Source organism: Vipera berus (assembly GCF_964194415.1).
Source record: "Vipera berus genome assembly, chromosome: 4".
NCBI classification, from domain to species: Eukaryota; Metazoa; Chordata; class Lepidosauria; order Squamata; family Viperidae; genus Vipera; species Vipera berus.
Window position 1 is genome coordinate 90043029 of NC_138206.1, and position 25874 is coordinate 90068902.

Genomic DNA, 25874 nt, shown 5'->3' on the forward strand with positions numbered 1-25874 from the left:
AAAAAGGAGAAATTTGCAAGCAAAAATCCCTGTTGATTAAACCCTATAAACTTACCTTTTCATGCTTGTAAATAAGATTCTCAGCTTTTGTTAAGCTCAGTGCAATCTCAGCCATTCTTTGTGAATGGAGACTTTCCCTCATTGCACCCATCAGAAACGAGGAGAGAAGCTGTATGGACCAGCTAGCAGGAATAAGCTGCAAAACCCATGCAGCATCAAATTCAGCTGCACGATTGTTCAGGAGGTCAACGGCTGCCATATTCAGCTCATGGTTGGGTGTGCTGGAATTGAAATATGTTGAGAGCAGCATATGAAAAAGCTTCTGTCTGTAGGGAAGGCCCTTGCTCTCGGAATTCCATAGGCAGTAGTCCTCAGCGGCTGAGAAGTCCTTCAGTTCATGGACCAGAATGTGCAGAGCTTTTTCATGCTCTTCTAACTTTCCATACAGTATTGCACACTCAGCATGAAGATCTGTGCCAGCAATTTTATCTGCCAAATGCAAATTTAAATATAAGCTTTACGAAAAGAAATTTATCTTGGGTTGGCCTAAAATACATTTCATATCCAGATATTTTATCTCCCTCTCATTCTGCCTCCATAGATGCACAACTCAAGATGCTTTTATATCTAGTGAAATTAATCACAGTCCATGAAATCTACAATCAATCTGTGAACTTTTAAGCTGATATAAGACTCTTGATTATTTTACACAATAAGAAGTCAACTGAAAAATACATTCAGACCAAGATACCTACTAGAGTTTTGACCCATCGTGACCTCTTATAAAGCAAAAATGGAGGTGAATTCACATAGTTTTGTTCTGAAGATATGTGCAAAACATTACACATATAATATACATATAATTGTAGAGCATCTTGATTAGTCATCAGAAAAGACTCATAACACGAGTTAAAATAATATTTTTATCAGCCTTTTCAGTAGCACACAAACAAAATTATAGTCTACTTGCATTCTAAAGATTATTTCTTTAATTTGAATACAGGCTGATAATCTAAGAGATAATGGATCCTGACAGCAGTCATATTCACATGTCAGTGACTGCTCTTCTATAGGATGATTCTTAGATGAGTTCAAAATATTACTAATATGCAACACCTTAAAATATTATAACATCAGTTTAAATTAAGTAATCAGCATGAACAGTATCTCTCTTACAATCTTGGTGACATGGAAGTAAGCAAAAGGTTTATTATTACAATCTGCCTAACAATAAACTTCACCCAAACCTTTGCTACTTATAAATAAAAACTTTTAGGGTAAGGAGAATTCTTCCAGGCATATTTTCCCAACTTGATCACAAATAATACTGGAAAAATGTAGGATTTCTTACAAGTAAGGCCCAATGCTGAAGAACTATCTACTCTATTTAATTTGAATCAACTGTTAAATCTTTTCTGATATAATAGGCAAATGGAGAACAACCTGTTTCTCTTCTAATTACACAGCTGTGTCACTTCTTTGGAAACCAACCATACATTTTAGAAATGAATTTTTCAACCATATTAGTGCTTCTTCCATGGTTATCCCCCAAAATGGCAAACAGAGACATTGACTGATGACTTTAACCTCAAAGTTTGTTCTACCTGGCAGAATAAAGCTGTCCAATTCCCAAATGTTATAAACTCCACAGATCCTTAAAACATGTAATAGCTCAAATGACACCCCCATTACACCTTCAGGGAAAGATTAGTTAAAATGGCAACACAGAATCTCGATTTCATTTCAATTAAGGTTTAATACAAGCCATTAACATTCATCTCGGAGCAGTATTCAAGTATTCTAGCTCTAATTAATGGAACCATGTTTAATGGAACAATGAATATACTCATCCTTTCCCCCTAAGAATTAAGTATTGTCCGTTTGCTAAATTTCTCAGTATCAAATATTGTGGCAATGTATTCTATGTTTTCTAATAATTAAATGAACTGCTTCATATTGCATTTTAGAAGGGTTCAGATTTCAGGTTGTTGGATCAATTCTGAGTTATCCTGAAGCCTAAACTGACCATAAAGCAATAAAAATTGGTCTCAATACAAGACCTTAAATATAATCCCACAATAACATAACTTCACATCACATTGTGCCTTTCTTGGCATCATACCTTTGAGCCTCTATAATACATTTCAAACTGTAGATTCAAAAGTCTTCTAAAAGCAATCAGTTCTTATTTCTGGCAAAAGCAAACTATTTCTTGGCAGTCCACCAGACAAGAGAAACAAAAGATTAAAAGTGTGTGTGTGTGTTTGTGTGTGTGTGAGGGGGCGGGGAGGGAGACATGGAGAAATAGTCTCAAACATTTTGGAGTCTGGCAATACACATCAGCTCTGCCCAACACTGGACTCAAATGCAATAAATTAAACCCTGAAAACAATACATTTCTTGATAGAAAAAAGCTTGTGATAAATATAGTTTGAAGTGTCTTACCTAAAATGAAATGAACTCGGTAAAGGTCAGATCTCTGCAGAAGACTGCGTAGTTTTGTCTGCATTTTGGTCAGCTTTTCCTGCCTCTCAGCACCCAGTGACTTCAGATGGAGCACATCATTGAGGTAAAGCACTGCTAGATGGGTGTGGTATTTTTCCTTCTGTGAAAATCAAAGTAACCAAACCAACATCAGAGCAGTTTTCATACACCATTTTTATCAAGTATTTCAATAAAACTCATATAAAGTATTAAGACATGATGTCAAAAGCTTCTATTAGGTGTGTTAAAAGTATAACATACAAACAACGAAGTCATAGTCAAAGTAATTCCGGGAGAGCAACATTTTAATTTCTAAAGCTGCCCAAATATATACTTCTGAGATTAGAGGGAAATTAAAGATTAAGTCAAAATATTTATTTCATATCTGTGCTGCAGTCGAGGACACAAGTACAGTATTAGACACAGCTGAGAAGGATGTCTATTTTTCTGGCATTTCAGTTAGTTCTTTTTACACTTGAACTATAGCAACTAACAGAGGAAATAATGTAAAAATAATTCTTTGTTTTTAGTTTATCAAATGTACATAAGTACAAAAACTTGTATGCGTATAAAATGTGAATGTTATACCATTCCCACCATTCACTTTTACAACATCCAATTTCATTGGCAGTTCTATGTAGAATTTGAATAAACAAGGGGTGATGACATACGGTTCAACTCCCAAGTTACCCTACAGAAGAGAATTAGACAAGTATGCTGAATTCACTAAAACACAAAATGTAAATGCACAAGTACAGCTTGGAACACTCAGGCAAACACATTTATACTGTATAGTCCCTTTCAAAGCATTAATATTCTACAGAAGTCCTCACCCAAACTTACTTTTATTCTTTTTTCTAGAACTAAGTATTCCAAGTATTTTACTAGTGACACTGGATATTTTTTAAGGCATTTGATGACATCATCTGGGTTAAAGCTGTTTTTCTCTTGGTCTTCCACAGGCCTTTTAGTGAAAATGTATACACCAACCTAAAACAATATAACATTTAGAGATTCCAGAATTGTACACGAGACAGTTCATAGACCAGTTTCTGAAACGGTTTACTTTTTTCTTGCTTTATTCACACAGACATTTGGAAAAATTATTATTATTATTATTATTATTATTATTATTATTATTATTATTATTATTATTATTATTATTATTATTGAAGGGACCTTGGAGATCATCTAGTCCAACTCCCTGCTCAGGCAGGAAACCCTATACCATTTTAGACAAGTGGCTGTCCAGTCTCTTCTTAAAAACCTCCAGTGTTGGAGCATTTACAGCTTCTGGAGGCAGGTTGTTCCACTGGTTAATTGTTCTAACTGTCAGGAAATTTCTCCTTAGTTCTAGGTTGCTTCCCTCTTTAGTTAGTTTCCATCCGTTGCTTCTTGTCCTGCCTTCAGGTGCTTTGGAAAATAGCTTGATTCCCTCTTTTTTGTGGCAGCCCGAGATATTGGAACACTGCTATCATGTCACCCCTCATCCTTCTCTTCATTAAACTAGACATACTCAATTCCAGCAACCGTTCCTTATATGTTTTAGCCTCCTATCCCCTAATCATCTTTGTTGCTCTCCTCTGTACTCTTTCTAGAGTCTCAACATCTTCTTTACATCGTTGTCACCAAACCTGGATGCAGTATTCCAAGTGCGGCCTTACCAAGGCATTGTAAAGTGATATTAAAACTTCACATGATCTTGATGCTATCCCTCTGTTAATGCAGCCTAGCACTATGTTGGCTTTTTTGGCAGCTGCAGCACAATGCTGGCTCATATTTAAGTGATTGTCCACTAGGACTCCGAGATCCCTCTCACAGTTATTACTATTAAGCAAGGTACCACCTATACCTGTGCATTTGGGTTTTCTTGCCTAAATGTAGAACCTTACTTTTTTACCATTGAATTTACGTTTGCTAGATATGTTTTTGACACTGTCAAAATTAGACATTGTATTACAACTGAATTCAGTGTTTGAAAAATCAAAACAAAACCTAACATATTTGCACTTCCCTCCTTAGAGTGAGGAATACAATTTAGACTTCATAAAAACTCTTAACAAAAATACTGCATTTTCCAGGTATTAAATTCTATGCTCCAAATCAAGTAAAATAAACCCTGAGAAACAGTGCCTTAAAAACAAGAGGAACAACAAAAATGAAGGTTCATGTTAGACCTACAGCCTGGTACCTACAACTATAATTGCATCTGAATGATAGTTTGATACTTGCTTCATAAACACCGTGACTTTTGCTTGGGAGTTACGATACTGGAATAACAAAGGGACAGAATGAAAGATTTCATGAATAAAACTCAATGTATAGGTCTAATTAATCTAGACAAGATATCCAAGCAACAGCAATTTTTAAAACTTTTCCCCAAAGGATTTAGCTACATACCTCCTCGTTATGCTCCAAGATCCATTCTGCATACTTCCACACCAATTCATGGTCAGAACAGGAGGTTAGGAAGTCTACAATATAGTCATAAAGGTCTGTACGTGTAGAATCCTGAATTTCCCCATTGACTATCTGTATCCATAACTAAAGTAAAGAAACAGAAGTTTCACTTCAATCTTTAAAAAGGACAAATGCTTTTTTTTCTTAGGTTCTAGGCCAGGGGTGTCAAACTTGCAACATCACGTGATGTGTCACGATGTATTGCGATATTTTTTTCCATTGCCAGTAATAGGGTGGGTGCGGTTTCGCCATGACGCATCCGGCCCACAGGCCAGCAGTTTGACACACCTGCTCTAGGCCATCCTCCTGAAAGAACAGACCTTGAGGAATAGAGGAGAGCTTATTAAAGCCATACATAAAAACTTAGGGCTATGCACTGTTTCACATTCAAAAGCAAGAAGAGCACGGGGGTTGCCAGCAAACTACCTAGTTTCTTTCTTTTTTTTATTTAAAAAGTTTTACAATACATTTTGACTTTAATCCCCCCCTCCCCCACCCCCACCCAACCCTCCCTATCCCTTCCCCCCATTCCCTCCTCCCCCCCCCAACTTCCCAGAGCTAAATACAGGGTATAAAATAAAAAAACAAACATAAGCACCCCTATGTTATCAGCAATAAACTATTAGTTCTATCTCCCTCTAGCTCATGTAAAATGAATACAAACAATATTAATATTACAAATAAAGTAAAAAAGAAAAAGAGAAAAACAGAAAGGAGCTTTACTCAGAATAGATTTTCTTAATCCCAGTCCTTATTCATATTAATTTCAAAGAAAAAAAAAAACAAATTCTCAGTTATGCGCCAAAAGCGCCTATCTACTAGCCTTAATAATCTCCAACCAAACTAAACCATAATCAAAAATAATTCTTGCATGTATCGCACCAAATGTCTCGCAGTTCCAAGTCATCCTTGAGTTCAAATAAAAAGAGTAAAAAAAAAAGTTTAAGCAGTCTGTAAGACAACTTGTTGTTAATTAGGAGCTTGCATACCCATTCTTAGTTCAACACACACTTTTAGTCCATAACCCTAATATACTTTTCTAACAAGCAAATAACATCCATCTTAAATTGTGTTAAATATTAAAAAAAACTTTCTTTCTCCTCTATGATAAATTTAATCCATTAAGATACTAATTTAAAAATTTAATCAGCAATCTTAACGCCCCAAAACTTTTGGAGCACGTCTGTCATGACCCCCAAAACTTCTTTGGACCGCGCCCCTCCCACATCTTCACTGTAAATACACTTTGGAGATTCCATAACTATCTGCTGGTCTTGCTCTTGCTCTCGTCTCGCTCTTCTTAGGGCGGCACGCGTCTTCCTCTGGCCTCCTGCAACATCCAATGAAACTGTATCTTGATCCCCTCCAACACCATTGTCCTCTATCTGTCTGTCTGCAACATCTTGAAGCTTTACCTCGCCGTATCCCTTAACAGCTTCCAAAAATGATAGGGGGGTTGCTTTTAACACATTGCTATAAAAATCACGTGCCTGGGCCACAGTAACCAGACGATGTCTTTTACCTTCATGCGTCACCACCAGTCCAACTGGAATCTCCCATCTAAACTTAATATCACATTTCTTAAGTTCCTGTACTAAAAATGCAAAATCTTTCCTTCTCCTTAAAATCTTCGGAGGAATCTCTTTTAAAACCAAGACTTCTTGCTCAGCCACTACCAGTTTAGTATCATAAGCAGCTTGAATAACTTCATCTCTAATTACTCTCTTTGTAAAATAGACCACCACATCTCTGGGTAACTTCCTTTGTCTTGCAATCCATGAATTTACACGAAAAATTTTGTCCATATTTCCCTCAATTTCAGATGCTGGCTGGCCCAATACCCCTTCCAGAGCCTCAGAAATCAGCTGCTTTAAATCTTCTTTACAGTTCTCCTTTAAACCCCTGATTCTAATAGCATACTGCATCTGATGATACTGAGCAAGGCTCAATTCTCCGTCCATTTTATCCCTTATATTTTCAATTTCTAATACCTTTGCTTCTAATATAGAGTTCTTTTGACTGAGATCCTTCACTTTTTCATCCAGCTGTTGCACACATTCAGCTACAGATTCAATCATAGACAACATGTCCACCCTCATTGCTCTAAACTTCTCTTCCATCTTCTTCTCCAGTTTCTCCTCCAACTTTTTCAGCTTTTCATCCATCATGTCAGACATCAATTGTGAATGCTTTCCAAGAGCGTCTTGTAAATCCTTAAGCGTCAATGCCGGAGGAGGTGCAGGAGGAAGCAAAGCTTGCAATGAGGTCTGTTGCACCAGGGAAGACCCCGCACTCCGAAGAGCTTTAGAAGTTTTAGCCGCCATCTTCCCCCACTTTCACTTATTGCGCACTTTCACTTTAAAGCTATAAAATCCATTGAGCTAGAGAGTAAAGATAAGAGTCCACATCACCTTGACCTCCTGTACCGCTCTGCCTGCATCTTGACAATCAAAAGTATTTCCTTTTGGCAGGGGTGGTTGCTAACGCCTGGCTCTGCTCCATAAATCCCGGAGCAGGGGCGCTGCGCAGCTCGGAGCAACCCAGGCTTCGGGGGGGGGGTCAATCCTTCAGCCGCCCAAACTCTCAGCTCAGGCAGCCCCGGAGAGCTCAACCCCTACCTGGGGCCTCACCCCCTCCTCTTCTCCCAAGGAGGGGGCTTCAAATCCATCTAAACAGCTGATCGGCGCTGTTTACGATGGAAAAACACAGCTGCGGAGCGGGCAGCCCGAAAACGGCTGTCTTCGGCGTCGCGTCGCCATCGGAAGCCACTACCTAGTTTCTTTCACAAGTTGCAAACAGGTTTACAAGAACAATCCCTCACTCCATATTACAATATCTTCTTCTTAATCCACAGAACAACCTTATATTCTCTATGTATTTATATACACACACTATCACACAGAAACACATATACAAATTCCCTTTTATCTACCGGGAGGAAAAAAGCCCACATATTCCAACTACACAGATCTTTCTTCCTCTTTGAATGTCTAAATCTTTATTTTACTATGTGTAGGTCTTAATAAACACCCTCCCTTCCTAATATTTTTGCCTCTGTCTAAAAATATATTAGAATGGTAATTATTTGTTGCAGAAACTGATGCTGATTAGGGAGGGACTGGCTTAAAGTCACTCAGCAGGCTTCCATGCCTAAGGTAGGAGTAGAACCTTGATCTCCCATCTGCAGGCTCAGGACCTTAATCGCTACACCACAAGTTTTGAACAGACTTAAAGTGTAAAAAGAAAGAGCTAAGCCATTCTGCACACTAACCTGTAATGCTGCAGCATCTTGACCATTTGAGTGATACAGGAGCCCAAGTGCAAAAAACCTGTACAAGGAATATGAAATAGCAAGTGACTTAGGCAGTACAGCAGGAATAAGTATGTATTATTTTAGGGAGTTGGGACAAAGTTTGAGAGCCCTTGGTTTAGGTTTTGAATACATTCTTCCAGTTTCAGGCTAGCATAACTTTATTCCAAAATTTGCCTTTATCATCTACTTCCACCACAGTAGGAGGCAAATGAGGGCTTAGCAATGAAAGTGTGCAAGGAAACAAACTCTACCCACAAGATGACCTGCTACCTGGATTTCATTTATATAGCAGAGATTTACTAGGAAGAAGTAATTTTGCTACCTCAGCAAAATTGCCCTCGACTCGGAACATGGGAGTCAGTCCTGGGCCACCAGTCATGCAGTGGTTTACAGTCCTTTGAAAAATTAACTTGGGTGTATCTTAAAAATCAGATTCTTTCTGATTTATATTATCCCATCTTTATCTATTTTTATAAATAATTTAAGGCAGCAAACATACATATCAGTTCTTTTTCCTCCTGCTTTCTCCTCAACAACCATGTGAGGCAAGTTGGGCTGAGGGAGTGACCGGCCCAAAATCACCAGTGGACTTCCATGCTAAGAACTCACAGACTCCTGGTGTCCAGCTTGGTGCCTTAATCACTAGACCAGGGGTCAGCAACCTGAAACAGTGAAAGAGCCACTCGGAACGGGTTGCCTCACAAAAGGAAAAACTGGGAGCCGCAAAAAATGTGTGCACATGCACGTACATGCGTGCATGTGCAGAACAGGGTTTGACTGAAGAGTGGAGCCAAGGCGAGATATGCACCTACCCTGCATATCTGAATTGATTGGTTGAATTTTTTTAGTCCCACTTTTTTTTTTTTTTTTGGACTGCACATGGCAGAGGACTGGGAGCCGCAAGAGACGGCTGAAAGAGCCGCATGCGGCTCCGGAGCCGCGGGTTGCAGACCTGTGCACTAGACCAAAGTGCCTCTTATGGTATTTATTTCTGTAAGGTGCGCAGAGTCACCGTGAGTTGGGCGGCTATATAATTTTTCTAATTCAAGAAATAACTAATGACAATTATAGCAGCAAAATAGTTTGCAGAAATTTTTGAATCCAAAGGATCTAGTTTGGAAACCTAAGATGATCTAACTTATGATTCAGACTCTTTGGAAACTGTAAAACATATAAATTTGAAGGAGGGGGAGGAAAAGGTGAAGATGTATGTCTAAGGAGATTCTCAGTCATCCAGGTCATGGTTGTCCCAAAGATGCTTTTTCAAAAGACAACTGGACTTTTGTTTTTCCTTGAAGATGTTTTGCTTCTCATCCAAGAAGCTTCTTCAATTCTGACTGAATGGTGGACAATGGAAGGATTTATATTCCTTGCAGTCATCTTGCCCAGGGCTTTTCAACTGGTGGTATGTGTACCACTGGTGGTACTTTAGCACCTGGCAGGTGATACGCGACCCCTAGCCAAGTGTAGCGGGGAAGGGAATGAGCTAAAGCGGCGCCACGCAAGCCTGGAGATCAGCTGGAGCTGCAGGGCTTGGCAGAAGCCCCAAGATCTGTACACATGGCTGCATGTTGACTGGAGCTTCCAGCGCACCCGGAAGAGAAAAGGAGGAGAAGTGTGGAGAGAGGAGAAGCTATAAAAGGAGCAGGTTTTGGCAGGAGAGGGAGAGGAAAAAAAAGGAAGAGAGAGAAGAGGCTTTTGTTAGCAAAACAGTGAGGAGAGAGCGAGCGAGGGGCCTTTGCGAGTGAAGGGTGAGTGAGTGAGCGAGAGGAGGGCCTTTGTGAGCAAAGTGTGAGTGAGTGGGGGGGGGGCTTTTGCGAGCAAAAGTGAGAGAAAAAGTGAAAAGTGAGGGGGAGGAAGCATTAACATTGAACCTCAACTTTTTACTTTTCCATAGTATTATAAACTAGCCATTTCTATAACAACAAATGAATCTAACCAGTAAAGCCCAAAATCCCACCCACCCCTTTTTTTGGGTCATCAAGTTTTTGATACCTTGCTAAGCACTGGTGGTACTCGAATACTGTCATGTCCTAAAAGTGGTACAATCTGTGAAAAGGTTGAAAAGCCCTGATCTGGTCGTTAGAGTCGGAAGAACTGAAGAAGTGTCTTTTATGAGAAGCAAAACGTCTTCAAGGAAAAACAAAGTACACTTGCCTCTTGAAAAAGTACCTTTAGGAATAGTAGTAGTAGTAGTAGCTACACAGAGGTAGTATTACAGTATCTGTGTGTAAAAGGATTTTTAAATCAATCAGTCAAATTATAACGAAAAAGGTTCCCACTGTGACTGGCTTATGTCAAAGAGATACAGGCTTCTGGTTCAATATACCAAGAGGTGAGCAGCAAAGTTGACAGGGCTTTGGATTAGAGTTGTACAGAGTCTAGGATTATTTGGAGAATTTTGTGCTTACTTTTTGTGCTTCTCCAACCATGCAGCACTGTCTGCCAGAAGGCAAGAATTCTCAGAGACCAGGAGATCCAGAAGACTTTCATGATTGGACTCTGCATAGAGTTTCAACAGGGCTGTATCAATATCCTCCTTGTAGCCATTTGTGAGGTCAGTGCTGCGGACCTCACTCAGATAGGTCATGAGAAATTGCTTGCACTTGATCATCTTCTCCTGGTCCCCTTGTGTAAGTTGGTTTAAGTCAGCATATTCATGCAGAGGAGGATGTGACCGCATGAATGAAGAGGAAGTAGGCAACAGTAAGGGGTAGAGACAAATCAGCTCACGGACATCAAACTGGCTGCTTCTGCAATTATAATATCAAATGAGATGTAATAAAAAGGAAGACAAGTATACAGAGGTGTGCACTCTTACACACAATAACAACACTCATTCTTTATCATCTCTTGGTAGGATTACTACAACGCACTCTACATGGGGCTAGCCTTGAATAGTATTTGGAAGCTACAATTGGTACAGAATGCAGCAACACAGTCAATTCTGGAAGCCCCTCAGATGGCACATATGACACTGTTGTTGCATGAGCAACACTGGTTGCCAATTTGCTTCCAAGTCCAATTTAAAGCCCTTTGTAGATTGGTCCAGGGTATCTGAGAAACTCTCTCATCCCAATGGGACTAGCCCACTCCACTCACTACAGCGGAAAAAGCTTACTTTGGATCCCATCTGCCAAAGAATTTTGACTGGCATAGTCCAGGAGAAAAGCCTTTTCGGTTGTGGCCCCTGCCCTCAGGAATATGCTCCTATTGGAGGTGACATCTGCCACCACACTCCTGGCCTTCTGGGAGAGCCTGAAAACTTAGCTTTGCTACTTGGCCTGGGCCTTGAGAGACCTGTTACAATGGTGTGGCTGATGAGGTAGAGAAGACACATGCCACCCATTGTCTTGGTTTTTAGCTTTTCAATTTAACTCTCCTAATTTTAATTACTTTGTACTACTTTTTACTTATTATACTGTAAGCTATGAGCTATGCCATGCAGGGCCACCCAAGATGGACAGGTCATAGCAGAGAGTAATGACAAAATGTGATCCACTGGAGAGGGAAATGGCAACCCACTCCAGTATCTTTGCCATGAAAACCCCATGGACAGTACCAAAAGGCAAAACGATATGACGCTGGAAGATGAGCCCCTCAGGTCCGAAGGCGTCCAATATGCTACTGGGGAAGAGCAGATGGCTAGTACTAGTAGTGCCAGAAAGAATGAAGTGACTGGGCCAAAGATGAAAGGACGCTCAGCTGTGGATGTATCTGGTGGTAAAAGGAAAGTCCAATGCTGTAAAGAGTTTTTCTCCATGGGAACCTGGAATGTAAGATCCATGAATCAAGGCAAGCTGGACGTGGTCAAACGAGATGACAAGACTGAACATCAACATCTTAGGAACAGCAAACTAAAATGGACAGGAATGGGTGAATTTAAATTCAGATGACCATCAGGTATACTACTGTGGGCAAGAATCCCTCAGAAGAAATGGAGTAGCCTTCATAGTCAATAAAAGAGTAGGAAAAGCAATACTGGGATACAATCTCCAAAATGACAGAATGATCTCAGTTCGAATCCAAGGTAAACCATTCAATATCACAGTAGTCCAAGTCTATGCCCCAACCACTGGTGCTGAAGAGGATGAAATTCACCGGTTCTATAAAGCCTTACACCACCTTATAGAACTAACACCAAAAAATGATGTCTTTATGATGTCCACTCTTTTCCAACAACCCAAGAGACGGACCTACACATGGACATCACCAGACGGTCAACACAGAAATTAGACTGACTATGTGCTCTGCAGCCAAAGATGGAGAAGCTCTATACAGTCAGTAAAAACAAGACCAGGAGCTGACTGTGGCTCAAACCATGAGCTTTTCATTGCAAAATTTAGGCTTAAACTGAAGAAAGTAGGGAAAAGCACTAGGCCACTCAGGTAGGTGACAAATAGATTTAAGGAATTAGATCCAATAGAGTGCCTGAAGAACTATGGATGGAGGTTCGCAACATTGTACAAGAGGTAGCAACTAAAACCATCCCAAAGAAAAAGAAATGCAAGAAAGCAAAATGGCTGTCTGAGGAAGCTTTGCAAATAGCTGAGGAAAGGAGGGAAGCAAAACGCAAGAGAGAAAAAGAAAAATACACTCAACTGAATGCAGAATTCCAGAGAATAGCTAGAAGAGATAAGAATGCCTTCTTAAATGAACAGTGCAAAGAAATAGAAGAAAACACTAGAATAGGGAGGACCAGAGATCTCTTCAAGAAAATTGGAGAGATGAACGTTTCATGCAAAAATGGGCATGATAAATGACCAAAATGGCAGAAACCTAACAAAGGCAGACGAGATTAAGAAGAGGTGGCAAAATTACACAGAAGAACTATACAAGAACGAGCTTAACATCCCTGATAACCACGATGAGGTGGTCACTGACCTCAAGCCAGACATCCTAGAATGTGAAGTGAAGTGGGCCTTAGGAAAGCTGAGCAACAACAAAGCTAGTGGAGGTGACAGTATTCCAGCTGAGCTATTCAAAATCTTAAAAGATGATGCAGTAAGTGTTACACTGAATTTGCCAGCAAATTGGAAAACTCAACAGTGGCCACAGGATTGGAAAAGATCAGTTTACATTCCAATTCCAAAGAAAGGCAGTGCCAAAGAATGTTCAAACTATTGCACCATTGCACTCATTTCACATGCTAGTAAAGTTATACTTAAAATCCTACAAGCTAGACTCCAGCTGTATGTGGATCAAGAACTACCAGAAGTACAGGCAGGATTTTGAAGAGGCAGAGGAACTAGAGATCAAATTGCCAACATACGCTGGATCATGGAGAAAGCTAGAGAGTTCCAGAAAACCAACTAATTTTGCTTCATTGACTATGCTAAAGCCTTTGATTGTGTGGATCATAACAAACTGTGGCAAGTTCTTAAAGAGATGGGCGTACCAGACCAGGCTGAAAATTTTTAACTGAGGTTTTTAGTTAAGGGATAATTTAATCTTTTTTTAATTGTTTTTTTAACTTTTGTATTTTGTACTGTTTGATTTTAAATACCCTGTAAACCGCCCTGAGTCCTTCGGGAAAGGGCGGTATATAAATTTAATAAAATTAAAATTAAATTAAATTAAATCTTATTTATCTCTTGAGAAACCTATATGTGGGCCAAGAAACAACAGTGAGAACTGGACACGGAACCACTGATTGGTTCAAACTTGGGAAAGGAGTCCGGCAAGGCTAGAGAGTTCCAGAAAAACATCTACTTCTGCTTCATTGATTATGCTAAAGCCTTTTATTGTGTGGATCATAACAAACTGTGGCAAGTTCTTAAAGAGATGGGCGTACCAGACCATCTTATTTGTCTCTTGAGAAACCTATATGTGGGCCAAGAAGCAACAGTGAGAACTGGACACGGAACCACTGATTGGTTCAAAATTGGGAAAGGAGTCTGGCAAGGCTGTATACTGTCGCCCTGCCTATTTAACTTATATGCAGAGCACATCATGAGAAAGGCAGGGCTAGATGAATCAAAAGTTGGAATTAAGATTGCCGGAAGAAATATCAACAACCTAAGATATGCAGATGATACCACTCTAATGGCAGAAAGTGAAGAAGAACTAAAGAGCCTCTTGTTGCGGGTGAAGAAGGATAGTGCAAAACTTGGGTTGAAACTTAACATTAAGAAAACCAAGATTATGGCATCCGGCCCTCTCAATTCCTGGCAAATAGATGGGGAAGAAATGGAGGTAGTGACAGATTTTATTTTCCTGGGCTCCAAGATCACTGCAGATGGGGAGTGTAGCCAAGAAATTAAAAGACACTTGCTCCTCGGGAGGAAAGCCATGGCAAATCTAGACAGCACACTAAAAAGCAGAGACATCACCCTGTCAACAAAAGTGCGTATAGTCAAGGCTATGGTCTTCCCAGTTGCAATGTATGGCTGTGAAAGATGGACCATAAGAAAGGCTGAGCGCCAAAGAATTGAGCCCTTTGAACTATGGTGCTGGAGAAGACTCCTGAGAGTCCCTTGGACTGCAATGCGATCAAACCGGTCAGTCCTAGAGATCAACCCTGACTGCTCTTTAGAAGGCCAGATCCTGAAGTTGAAACTCAAATACTCTGGCCACCTCATGAGAAGGAAGGACTCACTGGAGAAAAGCCTAATGCTGGGAAAGATTGAGGGCAAGAGAAGAAGGGGACGACAGAGAAAGAGGTGGCTGAATGGAATCACTGAAGCAGTAGGCGTGAGCCTAAATGGACTCCAGAAGATGGTAGAGGACAGGAAGGCCTGGAGGAATGTTGTCCATGGGGTCGCAATGGGTCGGACATGACTTCGCAACTAACAACAACAACATTGTAAGCCATCTAGTTATTGTACAAGAGAAACAAATAAATAAAAACAACAAAAAGGATAGTACTTTGTAATTCAGAATTTCCACACTTTTGGGTGGCCATCTTTAGCCAAACTTGGCTCGTCTCAAGAAGTTATGTTTCAAAATCCTAATCCCACTGTAAACCAATACTTAAAAAAAAGAACACTCTGAACAAAACAAGCTAGTTTGAAATTGTGCACACCCGCCATTTTTAACAAAATAGAAATTTGTTTTTTCCTGTTATGAACAGAACATTAAAATATATATTTATAAATTAAAAGTGCTTTCAACAAAGCCAGGGCAACTCCCCACAATGTCTAGAACTTGCAGAAGTAGTAATAGTCAATGTTCGGATGGCCACTAGTCTCCAAAGTAGCAACGACCAGCCTCTCCTTCTCTTCTGTCATTGCTCATAGTATCAGGTCTAGTTGGTGTCAAACCCCTCCGCCCTGTCCTTTATTGTTAAAATCTGAATTTAGCAACCCCAGCAACTCTCCTCACTCTCTCTCTTGCCTCCGCTTGGGATATCCCCCTGCGAAAGAAAGCAGTAAAATTCCACCTTCTCACTATCTCTTACTCTCTCCTTCCCCCCTCCTTCACAGAAATGGATCAGCTTAAAACCTCCAATCCTTCTGTGACTTCACCTGATCTCTCTCCAACTACAGCAACAACCCCCACACCCCCTTTCTTTTCTCCTTTTTCTTTCCTTCCACCTGATCCACACCCGCCACGCCCAAAACCGGCAGCAGCTGTCCGAGCTTCCCTCTCCCCGGCCAGGCTCCTGCAAAGCCTTTCAGCCAGCCCGCTACACACTCCCCCCTACCTAAGCAGTTTCTTTGGCCTCCCAAAGAATAGGGAACTTTCTGTTAAGCATCTATGTTATCTGGGAGCGAATCAACCTTCATTACATAGTAAACATCACTCTCTCTCTATGCTATGGCCTGGGGCATCATATGTTAATCTCTTCACCAGGCATATCACCCATCTTGGTCTCTGCGCTTTAGGCTCGTCAATATCACGGGTGCCATCCCCTCATAACTCCCAACCCCTGGAGGTACCCGGGACTGGCAACTCCTCCTTTAATGCTACTGATCGCGGACCATGTGAAGTGACCTGGGTCCGAAGCCAAAGCACCCCAGGGGAGTTGTTCTATCCTGGCCTGTTCCACTTCAGTTGGGTCTAATCCCCACTTTTTCACAACCTGATATAATAATCTATTCAGGTGCCTTATATATTCAGATAGCTTCTCACCCCTCTTCTGATACATGTGTTCCAAACGGAACAATAAGCTACAGACCGTCTTGGCAGATCCAAATTCATCATGCAACAAAGAGAGACAGTCATGCACAGTAAAATGTCCCTGGCTCAATGTTAGACTTCTAATAGCTTCTGCAGCAGGGCCCTTTAAACTCTCTCTAACTCGTTGCCTTTTCTGGGTGTCTGGTATATCCCATTCCTCAACCTCTAGAATTGCCTGCTCCATCCAAGCTTCATACCCTTCTTCCCCTTCTGGCACAGGTTGCATCCCTGAAAAAGTACGTAATTTCCTATATCCAACCCCTATGCAAACCCCGCCCCCGGTCAGGTTTTGCATGGAAGTCAAATTTTCCTCCGCCTGTGTGAACCCTACTTCCACTATCCCTGCGGGTAGGGAAGCGCACTTCTCTTTCTTTTGGCCTAGTGGTTTGGTCAAAGGTGTGCTCCATGCAGTCGGAAAAATCACCCCTACTCTGACATCTTCTGTCAGTTGCAAACTTTCAACCTGAAAGCACTCCGGAATACTCTTTTTCCATTCCAGCAGTACATAAAAATGGGAGGGGATTCTGATCCACCCTTGTATCTATCACATATACCCTCTGATCCAGGGCAAAACCCCTCAATCGCTCCTCTGACCAAACATCACTAGGAACATCAATTACTATGTTTGTCCTTACTTCACTATTCTGCTCTTCACACCACTTGATAGCCACGTTAGAGTCCATTTTGCTCCCCTGGCTCATATCCATACACAAGACCAACCCTCCTTACTAAGGGGGGGGGCAGGCAGGGAATTCTGGATAAGCACCCCACGTGTAGCGTTACCCCCTCAGAGGCCGCCAAAGCTCAGGCCCTCCCAGCCCCGCTCCCCTCCATCGTGCTCTGCAGCTGCGCTCTCAAGGTGTTAGTAAAGTGTCTCTTCTAGCAGAAGCTCATGCGAAGTGAGAAGGTGGCAGACTCTTGTCGTCAAAAGGGGGGCTTTCAGGAACAAAGATGACCAGCCCCTAGCCCTGATAGTCAACATGTGGTGATGTTTCAACAGCCCCAGGCAGTCATAGCAGCAATAGTCAATGATTTCCCAGCGACTGTTTGGAAACAAATGGGGTGGGGAAAACCCCAGCTCCAGGCAGCGATAGAAACATGAATAAAAGTAGTCAGTGTTCTGCAGTAACCACTCGTCCCTCAGGGCAACTCCCCACAATGTCTAGAACTTGCAGAAGTAGCAATAGTCAATGTTTGGATGGCCGGTAGTCTCCAAAGCAGCAACAACCAGCCTCTCCTCTTCTGTCATTGCTCACACTATCAGGTCTCGTTGGTGTCAAACCCCTCCGCCCTGTCCTTTATTGTTAAAATCTGAATTTAGCAACCCCAGCAACTTTTTCTCTCTCACTCTCTCTCTTGCCTCCTCTTGGGATATCCCCCCTGCAAAAGAAAGCAGTAAAATTCCACCTTCTCACTGTCTGTCTTGCCTCCGCTTAGGATATCCCCCCTGCAAAAGAAAGCAGTAAAATTCTACCTTCTCACTCTCTCTTACTTTCTCCTTCCCCCCTCCTTCACAGAAATGGATCAGCTTAAAATCTCCAATCCCTCTTTGATTTCACCTGGTCTCTCTCCGACCACAGCAACAACCACCACCACCCCCTTTCCTTTCTCCTTTTTTTTTCCTTCTGTCCGATCCACGCCTGCAGACAGCAGCTGTCCGAGCTTCCCTCTCCCCGGCCAGGCTCCTGCAAGCCTTTCAGCCAGCCCCGCTACATATGCAAAAAACGCGGACTGCAGAGCATGTAAACTTCCCAAAATTGTTATCAACCACATAACACTCAGTCCTACAGGATGTAATCTAGTTCAGTATCAGAATTTGCTTAGCCTAAATACTCTGCATTAAAAATCCAAATTTCTCTCCCAAATTCCTCTTGTACTGAAGAGTTTAAGACTCACATATAATTATTAAGTATACACAATCTTATTTCAGTATTAACTCTCTATCCACTGCATCCAACAAGAAAAACAAATGAATTAACTGGCAGATGAGAAAGGCAGAAACATACGGTCCTGTCCCAAGCCCAATGTATATGAATCAAGATTAGTCTGTCCTTGGACATCACTTAAAAGACCAGCTCCAATTTCACTTGGTCCATTGACTAAATCTTGTGCTTTTTATATGCTTCAGGCCAATGTCCTAAAATTTTTAAAGCCAAATATATGAACCTAATCAAGCAATGGCGAGCTAGACCAATATTTCTCAATCTTGATGACTTGAAGATAGGTGGATTGCAGTTACTATAATTCCCCAGGCAGCATCCACTCATCTTCAAATCACCAAAGTGGGGAAACATTGAACTAGACTGCAAGAATGTTTCTTGCCCCATAGCAGCATTACCTGAAGAGCTCTTTTGCTTCAAGGAATTGGAGCTGTGCAAACTGGATAAACCCTGCTTGCTGCAAAATTCGCTTGTACATTGTCTAAAAAGGAAACAAAGAAAAAATAATTTAAGTCTAAAAGGCAACTGCTGCAAAGTGACTAATAACCTTCCTGGTTTCACTATAATAATAAGAAAAAACTGGCCTGATTCAGAGGTCATTTGCACATTGTGTGCCTGAGCTATAGATTGAAAGAGCTGGAAATGGATTGCCCTATCACCTTGGGACTGCACAGCACAACAGTCAGGCACCAGCTAGTTCAAAGGGAACCCGAGTACGCTCTAAAAAATGTAGTTGCAACAGAAAGTTCTACAGGGCATTCAAATGTACTATAATCAAAAGTATGCTTTAAATTAAGATTCTCCTGTAGAATCACTCACATGGGTGAGTGATAAAGTATTAGGTGCACTTACATATCTTAGAGCACTGTTTCTCAACATTGGCAACCTTAAGATGCATGGACTTCAGAACAATGGTGGGATTCAGCTGTTCGCACCAGTTCAGCAGAACCGGTAGTTAATTTTTTATTTTTTTTAAAAAAAACAAGTTTTATTAATTTTCTAATTTTACATCCAAAATATTTATGAAGCAATGTGGTTATTGGATAATCAAAAGTCCAATAACAAAATCTTTTTGTACATAAGTCAGGATAGATCAACAAAAATTCCCTCTCCAATTCCCTTAATCATAATATCAAAATCAAATTAATACATTTCTGGTTGTGACAGAGTCAATTAGAACAATTATCAATACATTTTCACAGATACTTATCCACATCCTGTTTTTAAGTTTTATCTAATTTCAATACAGTGCTCCAAATTAGCCTATGGTATCTAAGAAACTTATTCTGGGTAACCCACATTTCCCCTATTTCATTATATAGTAGTTATCATATCCAAAATACATACATTGTTCATTTAAGTGCATTCTTGTTATATTTCAAAAACATATTCTATCTATTATCTTTATAATTATCAATAATTAACAAGGTATCTTTTGTTGTGTCATTCCAAGTTCTATAATATAATTCCAAGTTATGCTCTAGTAGCTAATTTTCATTCCCTTAAAAATCTAGGTCCTAAATATAAAATCAGTTTATATCTTTTAACAGTTCCCCTTAGCCCATTAAAAACAATTTTAAGCTTTATTATTACAAATCCCAACATTTTTAAAAAAAACATTTTAAAAATCTAACTCTAGGTTTCTTTTGTGCCAGGCAGGCTTCCATATCATTGCCTTTAACTTCTCAAATGTGTCTCCCTTTCTTCCTACACACGTTGTTTGAATCCAGGGAGACCATCCAGTTGTCAATTTTTCAAAGAGAGTAACCCCTTTATAGTACTTAAATTGTCGTTGTAATAAATCAGGTCTCCATGTTTGGCATAGTATAGTTGTTATTAATTCCATCTGGTCTTCTTCTTCTTTCAGTCCCATCTGGCTTACATAAGAGGCCATGTCGGGTGTTAATAGTTTTTGTTTGGTTGGTTAGATTCTTAATGTACTGTATTTGAAGGCCTTTGGCATCCTCCATCTTAGTATTGCTTTCTTCAGCTTCTGTTGTGTGTTGAATTGTAGATTTTATAGTTGAAATCGAAGTTTGGGCATTAAGGCTCTCAGTAAATTGTACTTGTTCTTTAAAGTCCCCTATTTTATTGTTGATTTCCTCCTCTTCTGTTAGTTTTTGGATTGTCAGTTCATCGATTGAAGTCAGAGTCTCATTTATTGGGTTTATGCTGTCAGATTTGTCTTTAAGTCTGGCTTTCATTTGTTCAGTCATTGCCAAAATTATATCAAGTATAAATTTACAGTCAAGTGGTGGAATATAATCCTCCATTTCTTTGATGTTTACAAATAGGTCTTTAGTGGAGGCTATTTTAATAAGAGTCAGTGAATGTCCACCTCCACTATTCCTAAAGGTTGTTTTCTGTGCCAGGTGTTCCCAATTCTTATCTTTAAAGATAATGTCAAGGACACATCTGTTACAGCCAGATCTCACAATAAAAAGGTTTACTTGCTATACCAGGTTTCGCCACAAGATGTCCTCAATAGCATGCAGAATCTTTTTCCAGACTAATATGAGGCTTTTATCCAATTAGTCCATTTTTAGCAATAAATAAGGTAGAAGGTCCCCACAGAGATAAGAACATTTTAGTAGCCCAAAAATTCCAGAGGTACAAATAGGGTTGTTTAATTATTTAGCTTAGTCATTTGGTTTCTTTTGAGGCTCTAAGGTTTTAGTTCCCCAAGTAAGCAGTCGCCGATCTTTTAAGAGAGGGGGAGAAGATTTTCAGAAGAGTCCCACAGGGAAGTAATTAGGGAAGTAAGAAAGGTAAGTTCTCACCCAAATCCTCCAGATTGCTTCATTGTGCTTGATGGTGATTTTGGCTTTCAGCAGGGAGTGGCTTAGTGATCGGCCATTTTGATGGCCGATCTCTTCTTCTTCAGGCCAGAGGAGCTGCTCCGGATCAAACGGAGGGCTGCTGCCCTTCCGCGATCACAAGGAGGGCCTCCTCATGGTGGTCGCCTCTCCAGGGCAACTTTTGACCCTTTTCAGGGTCCTCCAAGAAAGATAGATCGGATGTCGGGGAGAGGCTTCTTCCCGCGCGTCCGCTGACGCCGCGTGCACAAACTGGACGCCATCACTGTTGATAACCGGGTAGCTAATTTTTTGTTGCCCAGGCCCAGAATGGACTTCCAGAAAGGGCATCTACGCAGAGAACCAGTTGTTCACATATTTGAATCCCACCACTGCTTCATACCCCAGAATTCCCCAATCAGTCTGCCAGCTGGAGAATTCTGGGAGTAGAAATCCATGCATCTTAAAGTTGCCAATGTTGAGAAACACTGTCTTGGAGAATGAACATGTGTTAGAAAAATTCATAGTTTTAAACATGCATACTGCAAAAAATGTGCATTTGCAATTTTAAGATCTGGGATGCATACTATTCCTTACATGAAATGCTTGCCAAAAGTTCTATGCACTCAGAAACACACTTTATTAATGTAATCAATGTAATCAATTTATATCACCACCCATCTTTATTAATGGTAAATAGAACATTTTTACACATTCAAAATGCAGACTTCCCATTTCTGGAAGAAGATAAGTGTGTTTACCTGTAACACAGCAAAATTAAAGCCACAAAACTGCAGTGGATGTATCAAGACTTAAATTAAAATGACTAATGTCATTACAGGTAGTCCTCAACTTACAACAGTTCATTTAGTGACCAAAGTTATAATGGCACTGAAAAAAGTGACTTATTACCATTTTTCACACTTATGACCATTGCAGCATCTCCATGATCAGGTGATCAAAATTCAGAAGCTTGGCAATTGGTTCATACTTATGACGGTTGCAGTGTCCTGGAGTCATGTGATCATCTTTTGTGACTTGACAAACAAAGCCAATGAGGAAACCAGATTCACTCAACCGCAGTAATTCACTTAACAACTGTGGCAAGAAAGGTTGTAAAATGAGGCAAAACTCACTTAACAAATGTCTCATCTAACAACAGAAATTTTGGGCTCCACTGTGGTCGCAAATCGAGGACTACCTGTATTTCTTTGCTAATCTAATGTATATTTTGCCTTGTTATTGTAATTATATGGACTACAAAATTGCATGCTAATTAAAAGTAATTTCTTAGTAATCATGTAGCAACTACATTATATTTAGTACTGCAGACCTACAGAATGATTTTATTAGTTCTGCTGAGATATTAACTCGATTGGGCATTTCCTCCTCAATTCCTTTAATTCAGGCTGGTTATCAGAAGAATTTCAGGAATAACTGGTTCCCTAAGTTTGATTGCCTCCAATTTCCATCCATTTCTCTTTTTGCATCTTTGAATTTGCAAGCTATTAGGCAGAGATCCTGTCCTTTGATTATGCTCAGGACAAGGGAACATGATAAAATCACATACTGGAAGGCAAAGCAATTGGATGCCTTTAGCAATTCAGGAAAACCAGCTGGATATCAAAAATGTGATATCAAATATGTGAATTGTCTTTGATAAATACCTGTATCTTTGTAAGTTTACTAAATGAATACACTGCAATGTTAAACAAGACTTGATGAAATCATTAAGTTGTCTTCAAGTAAATACATTTAAATCAAGGGTAAGGCAAGCCACAAGATTTGTTTTAAAATTTGTTGAAATGTTCATTATAGTTACAATTCCTTAGGGTAGTTCATCACTCCTGACACAGCTAATTTAACCACAAAGTTGTGGGATTCATTCGAGTGCACTACCAGGATTACCACTGTGCAAAACATTTCAAACTTGAACCATTTAAATGTTCACAACAGCACCTCCCCCCCCCATAAAATAGTTTACTTCAAGGAGCAAAGAGACTGCTTCACACATAAAATAGTTTTAAAATATTTTAAAAAACCCTTCTGAACTTGAAATAGAACTATTTGAACTTAAAGCAGGCTTGCAAGTACATACTGAGAGTATCCCATTTCATACTCAAATCAAAGTAATTTTCTTGCTTAAAACAAAAGATGCAAATTCAAAACATTTTGTAGGTCCTTACCTAGATCTATCTCTTGAAAAAATAATAACAAATAGACAGAAGTATATTTTTAACTTCATAGTACAGTACAGAGTACAGTCAGAGACATTTTAAAATCAGAGGCAAACCTGAAATTTCTCCTTTGGAATATTCCTTTCGGCTCCCTTTGCTAACACTAGTGCTTCTTCAACTCTTTGGCTGCCCAAAAGGTCTTGAATTTGTCTTTCCAGAGGCAGTGGGACCAAGAAGTATAACCCTTTGGTAGTAGCTACAATTACTTTCCCTTAATTTAAAAACAAAACAAAATTTACAAAACAAAGCATAAGAGAGAGAATAGATATACTATTTAAAGCAGAGGTCCCCAACCTTTTGGGCACCAGGGACCGGTTCTGTGGAGAAAGGTTTTTCTGTGGATTGGAGAGTGGGTGGGTTTGTGTGCTGCCTGCATCCCACGGATGGGGCTTTGCTTGTTTGTGCGGACCAGTTGCTGGCATGCTGCAGCCTGCTACCAGTCCATGGACCAGGGGTTGGGGACCCCTGATTTAGAGGGAAAATAAATATTTCCAATACTATACAGTATGAACATACAAAAACACAACCATTTTTCTCAAATAGCGATGCAAATTGTAAAAATATAATTTCTGCTAGGCCTGAATAACTCTCACCATTTTCAAGAGAGAAATAGCGATCCCAGATACAAGTGCCAGCAGTTATTCAGAAGGTCTTTACGGTCACAACTGTTCGCTGATCTTTCAAAAATAATTTTCCTTTCATCCGTTTGGATGAGGAAATGAAACTCCAGATTTGCTGAGGTTTTCCTGTTATTTATATATGATTGCCAACAGGAACAGAAGCTTCATGCAGCAGTTAGCAAAAAGTACTTGTGATGTTTAAGGTCCTCTCAATCAAACAGTTTTGACTCCTGGAGACAAGTCCCTGCATTTTTCTGCAACATTTTTGGAAGTGACTTGCCATTACTATATTCCTAGGTCTGAGAGAAAGGACTGGGCCACAGTCAACCAGCTGATTGGTTGGTTATTAAATTTATATGTCACCCATTTCACTAACAAGCAACTCTGAATAGTTATTGTGCCCAAGGCAGGATAAAACTCAGTCTCCCACCTTCTAATCCAACACAATCACTAGACCAGACTGACTCTCTCCCTCTTATGTACCTTCAAAATCCTGTAGGATATGCCCATCCTTAAAGGGCAAGGTTTGCTTCTGCTGCTGGTCCAGCATACTGTGCACAGTAATGAATTCTTCATCTAGAGCAATTACATACGGAAAATAGAGAGCAGCACCAATCACCTTTTCTGACCAGCGAACAGGAGCCCGCTGGGAAATGCCATCCACTGTTGCAAACATACCTGCCAATGTATAAAGAGAAGAAATTAGAACTTTTTCAGGCAATTGATGACCACCCTGAATTCCAAGCTGTTGTTCATATGAATGTATACATGCTGCAAAAGGTTACAAAGAGCATCGTGATCATTTCCAAGCACAGCCCAAACATATTCTGCTATCTGAAAAAGTGCATCAGATGTTCCTATTCCATTCGGTAATTTTAGGCTACAGAATTGTAGCATGCTAATTATTTGAGGCAGAGGACAGGAAGGCCTGGAGGAACGTTGTCCATGGGGTCGCAATGGGTCAAACACGACTTCGCAACTAACAACAATTATCTGAACACTGACACACAACTTTCCAAAATTATCTTGTTTCCTTGAAGGCAGGGCTATTTGGTTTCCTTAAAGTATGGCTGCCTCTACAGATGTATATGTTCAATCCAAGATGACAATGCAGAGACTCTATTGCCACAGTTCAATCAATTCCTCTGTGCTTTGGCTGTCCTTAATTCTTATTGATAGAATTAAATTTCCCTTTGAAGCGCAGAGTTGGAAGGATCTTAGTTATTACCTGCTCATTCCCTGCTCAATGAAAGAATCTGGCAATTATATTATCCCTGGCAACTGGCCACACAACTCAGCTTCTTAGCAATGAAAACCTGCCTACATCTTCCTGAAGCAGTTCATTTCACTGTCAAAAAGATTTCAATAGCAGTTCTTACTGTCAGCATTATTTTGTCACTTTAGTGCTAGTTTTTGTTCAGAAATAAGTGCCATGGAGTTCATTAGTACTTACTTTTCAGAGGAACTATTTAGCAATCAGTTAACACAGAACTTCCTGCATCATATAAAAGACAGCAGAGCCAATAGCTATTGATAAAATCTAGGCAGCCCCATTTACCAACAGAAAGAGGACAATTGCAGATTCTCCTTTTTATAACATTATAACTATTCATCTGGTTAATACACAAGTTAGATCACATATTTCATGTTCTAAAAATACACAGGTTTTTGCATACTTAAATAAGAAATTCATCCCAAGAGTTCTTATTCAAGAAGTTTCATAAAGATGGAACTTTTTTTAATTTTATTTTTCACAGTTCCTTTAATATACCACAAACTAACCAATGAAATATAAACATTTTTTCAGGTATTTAACATTTGTTATATCAGCAATGCTGTAGGTATTATATATCGCCATACATAAATGCATACACGTAAGTTTGGGTGCTGCTCGTCCATTTCCC

The 25874-nt window shown here is 40.1% G+C and overlaps 1 protein-coding gene across 4 annotated transcripts in view; it reads right to left on the reverse strand.

Annotated features, from left to right (window-relative positions):
- TGFBRAP1 (transforming growth factor beta receptor associated protein 1) overlaps nt 1–25874 on the reverse strand; it is a 31650-nt gene that overhangs the window by 1593 nt on the left and 4183 nt on the right. For all 4 annotated transcript variants that reach the window (XM_081327464.1, XM_081327465.1, XM_081327466.1 and 1 more), the window contains 9 exons: nt 24454–24648; nt 23407–23561; nt 18717–18799; nt 10669–11010; nt 8216–8273; nt 4885–5028; nt 3328–3474; nt 2446–2605; nt 56–489 (listed from right to left, as the gene is read on the reverse strand). In XM_081327464.1, the coding sequence (XP_081183590.1) occupies nt 56–489; nt 2446–2605; nt 3328–3474; nt 4885–5028; nt 8216–8273; nt 10669–11010; nt 18717–18799; nt 23407–23561; nt 24454–24648 (1718 nt within the window). The remainder of the gene's footprint in view (nt 1–55; nt 490–2445; nt 2606–3327; nt 3475–4884; nt 5029–8215; nt 8274–10668; nt 11011–18716; nt 18800–23406; nt 23562–24453; nt 24649–25874) is intronic.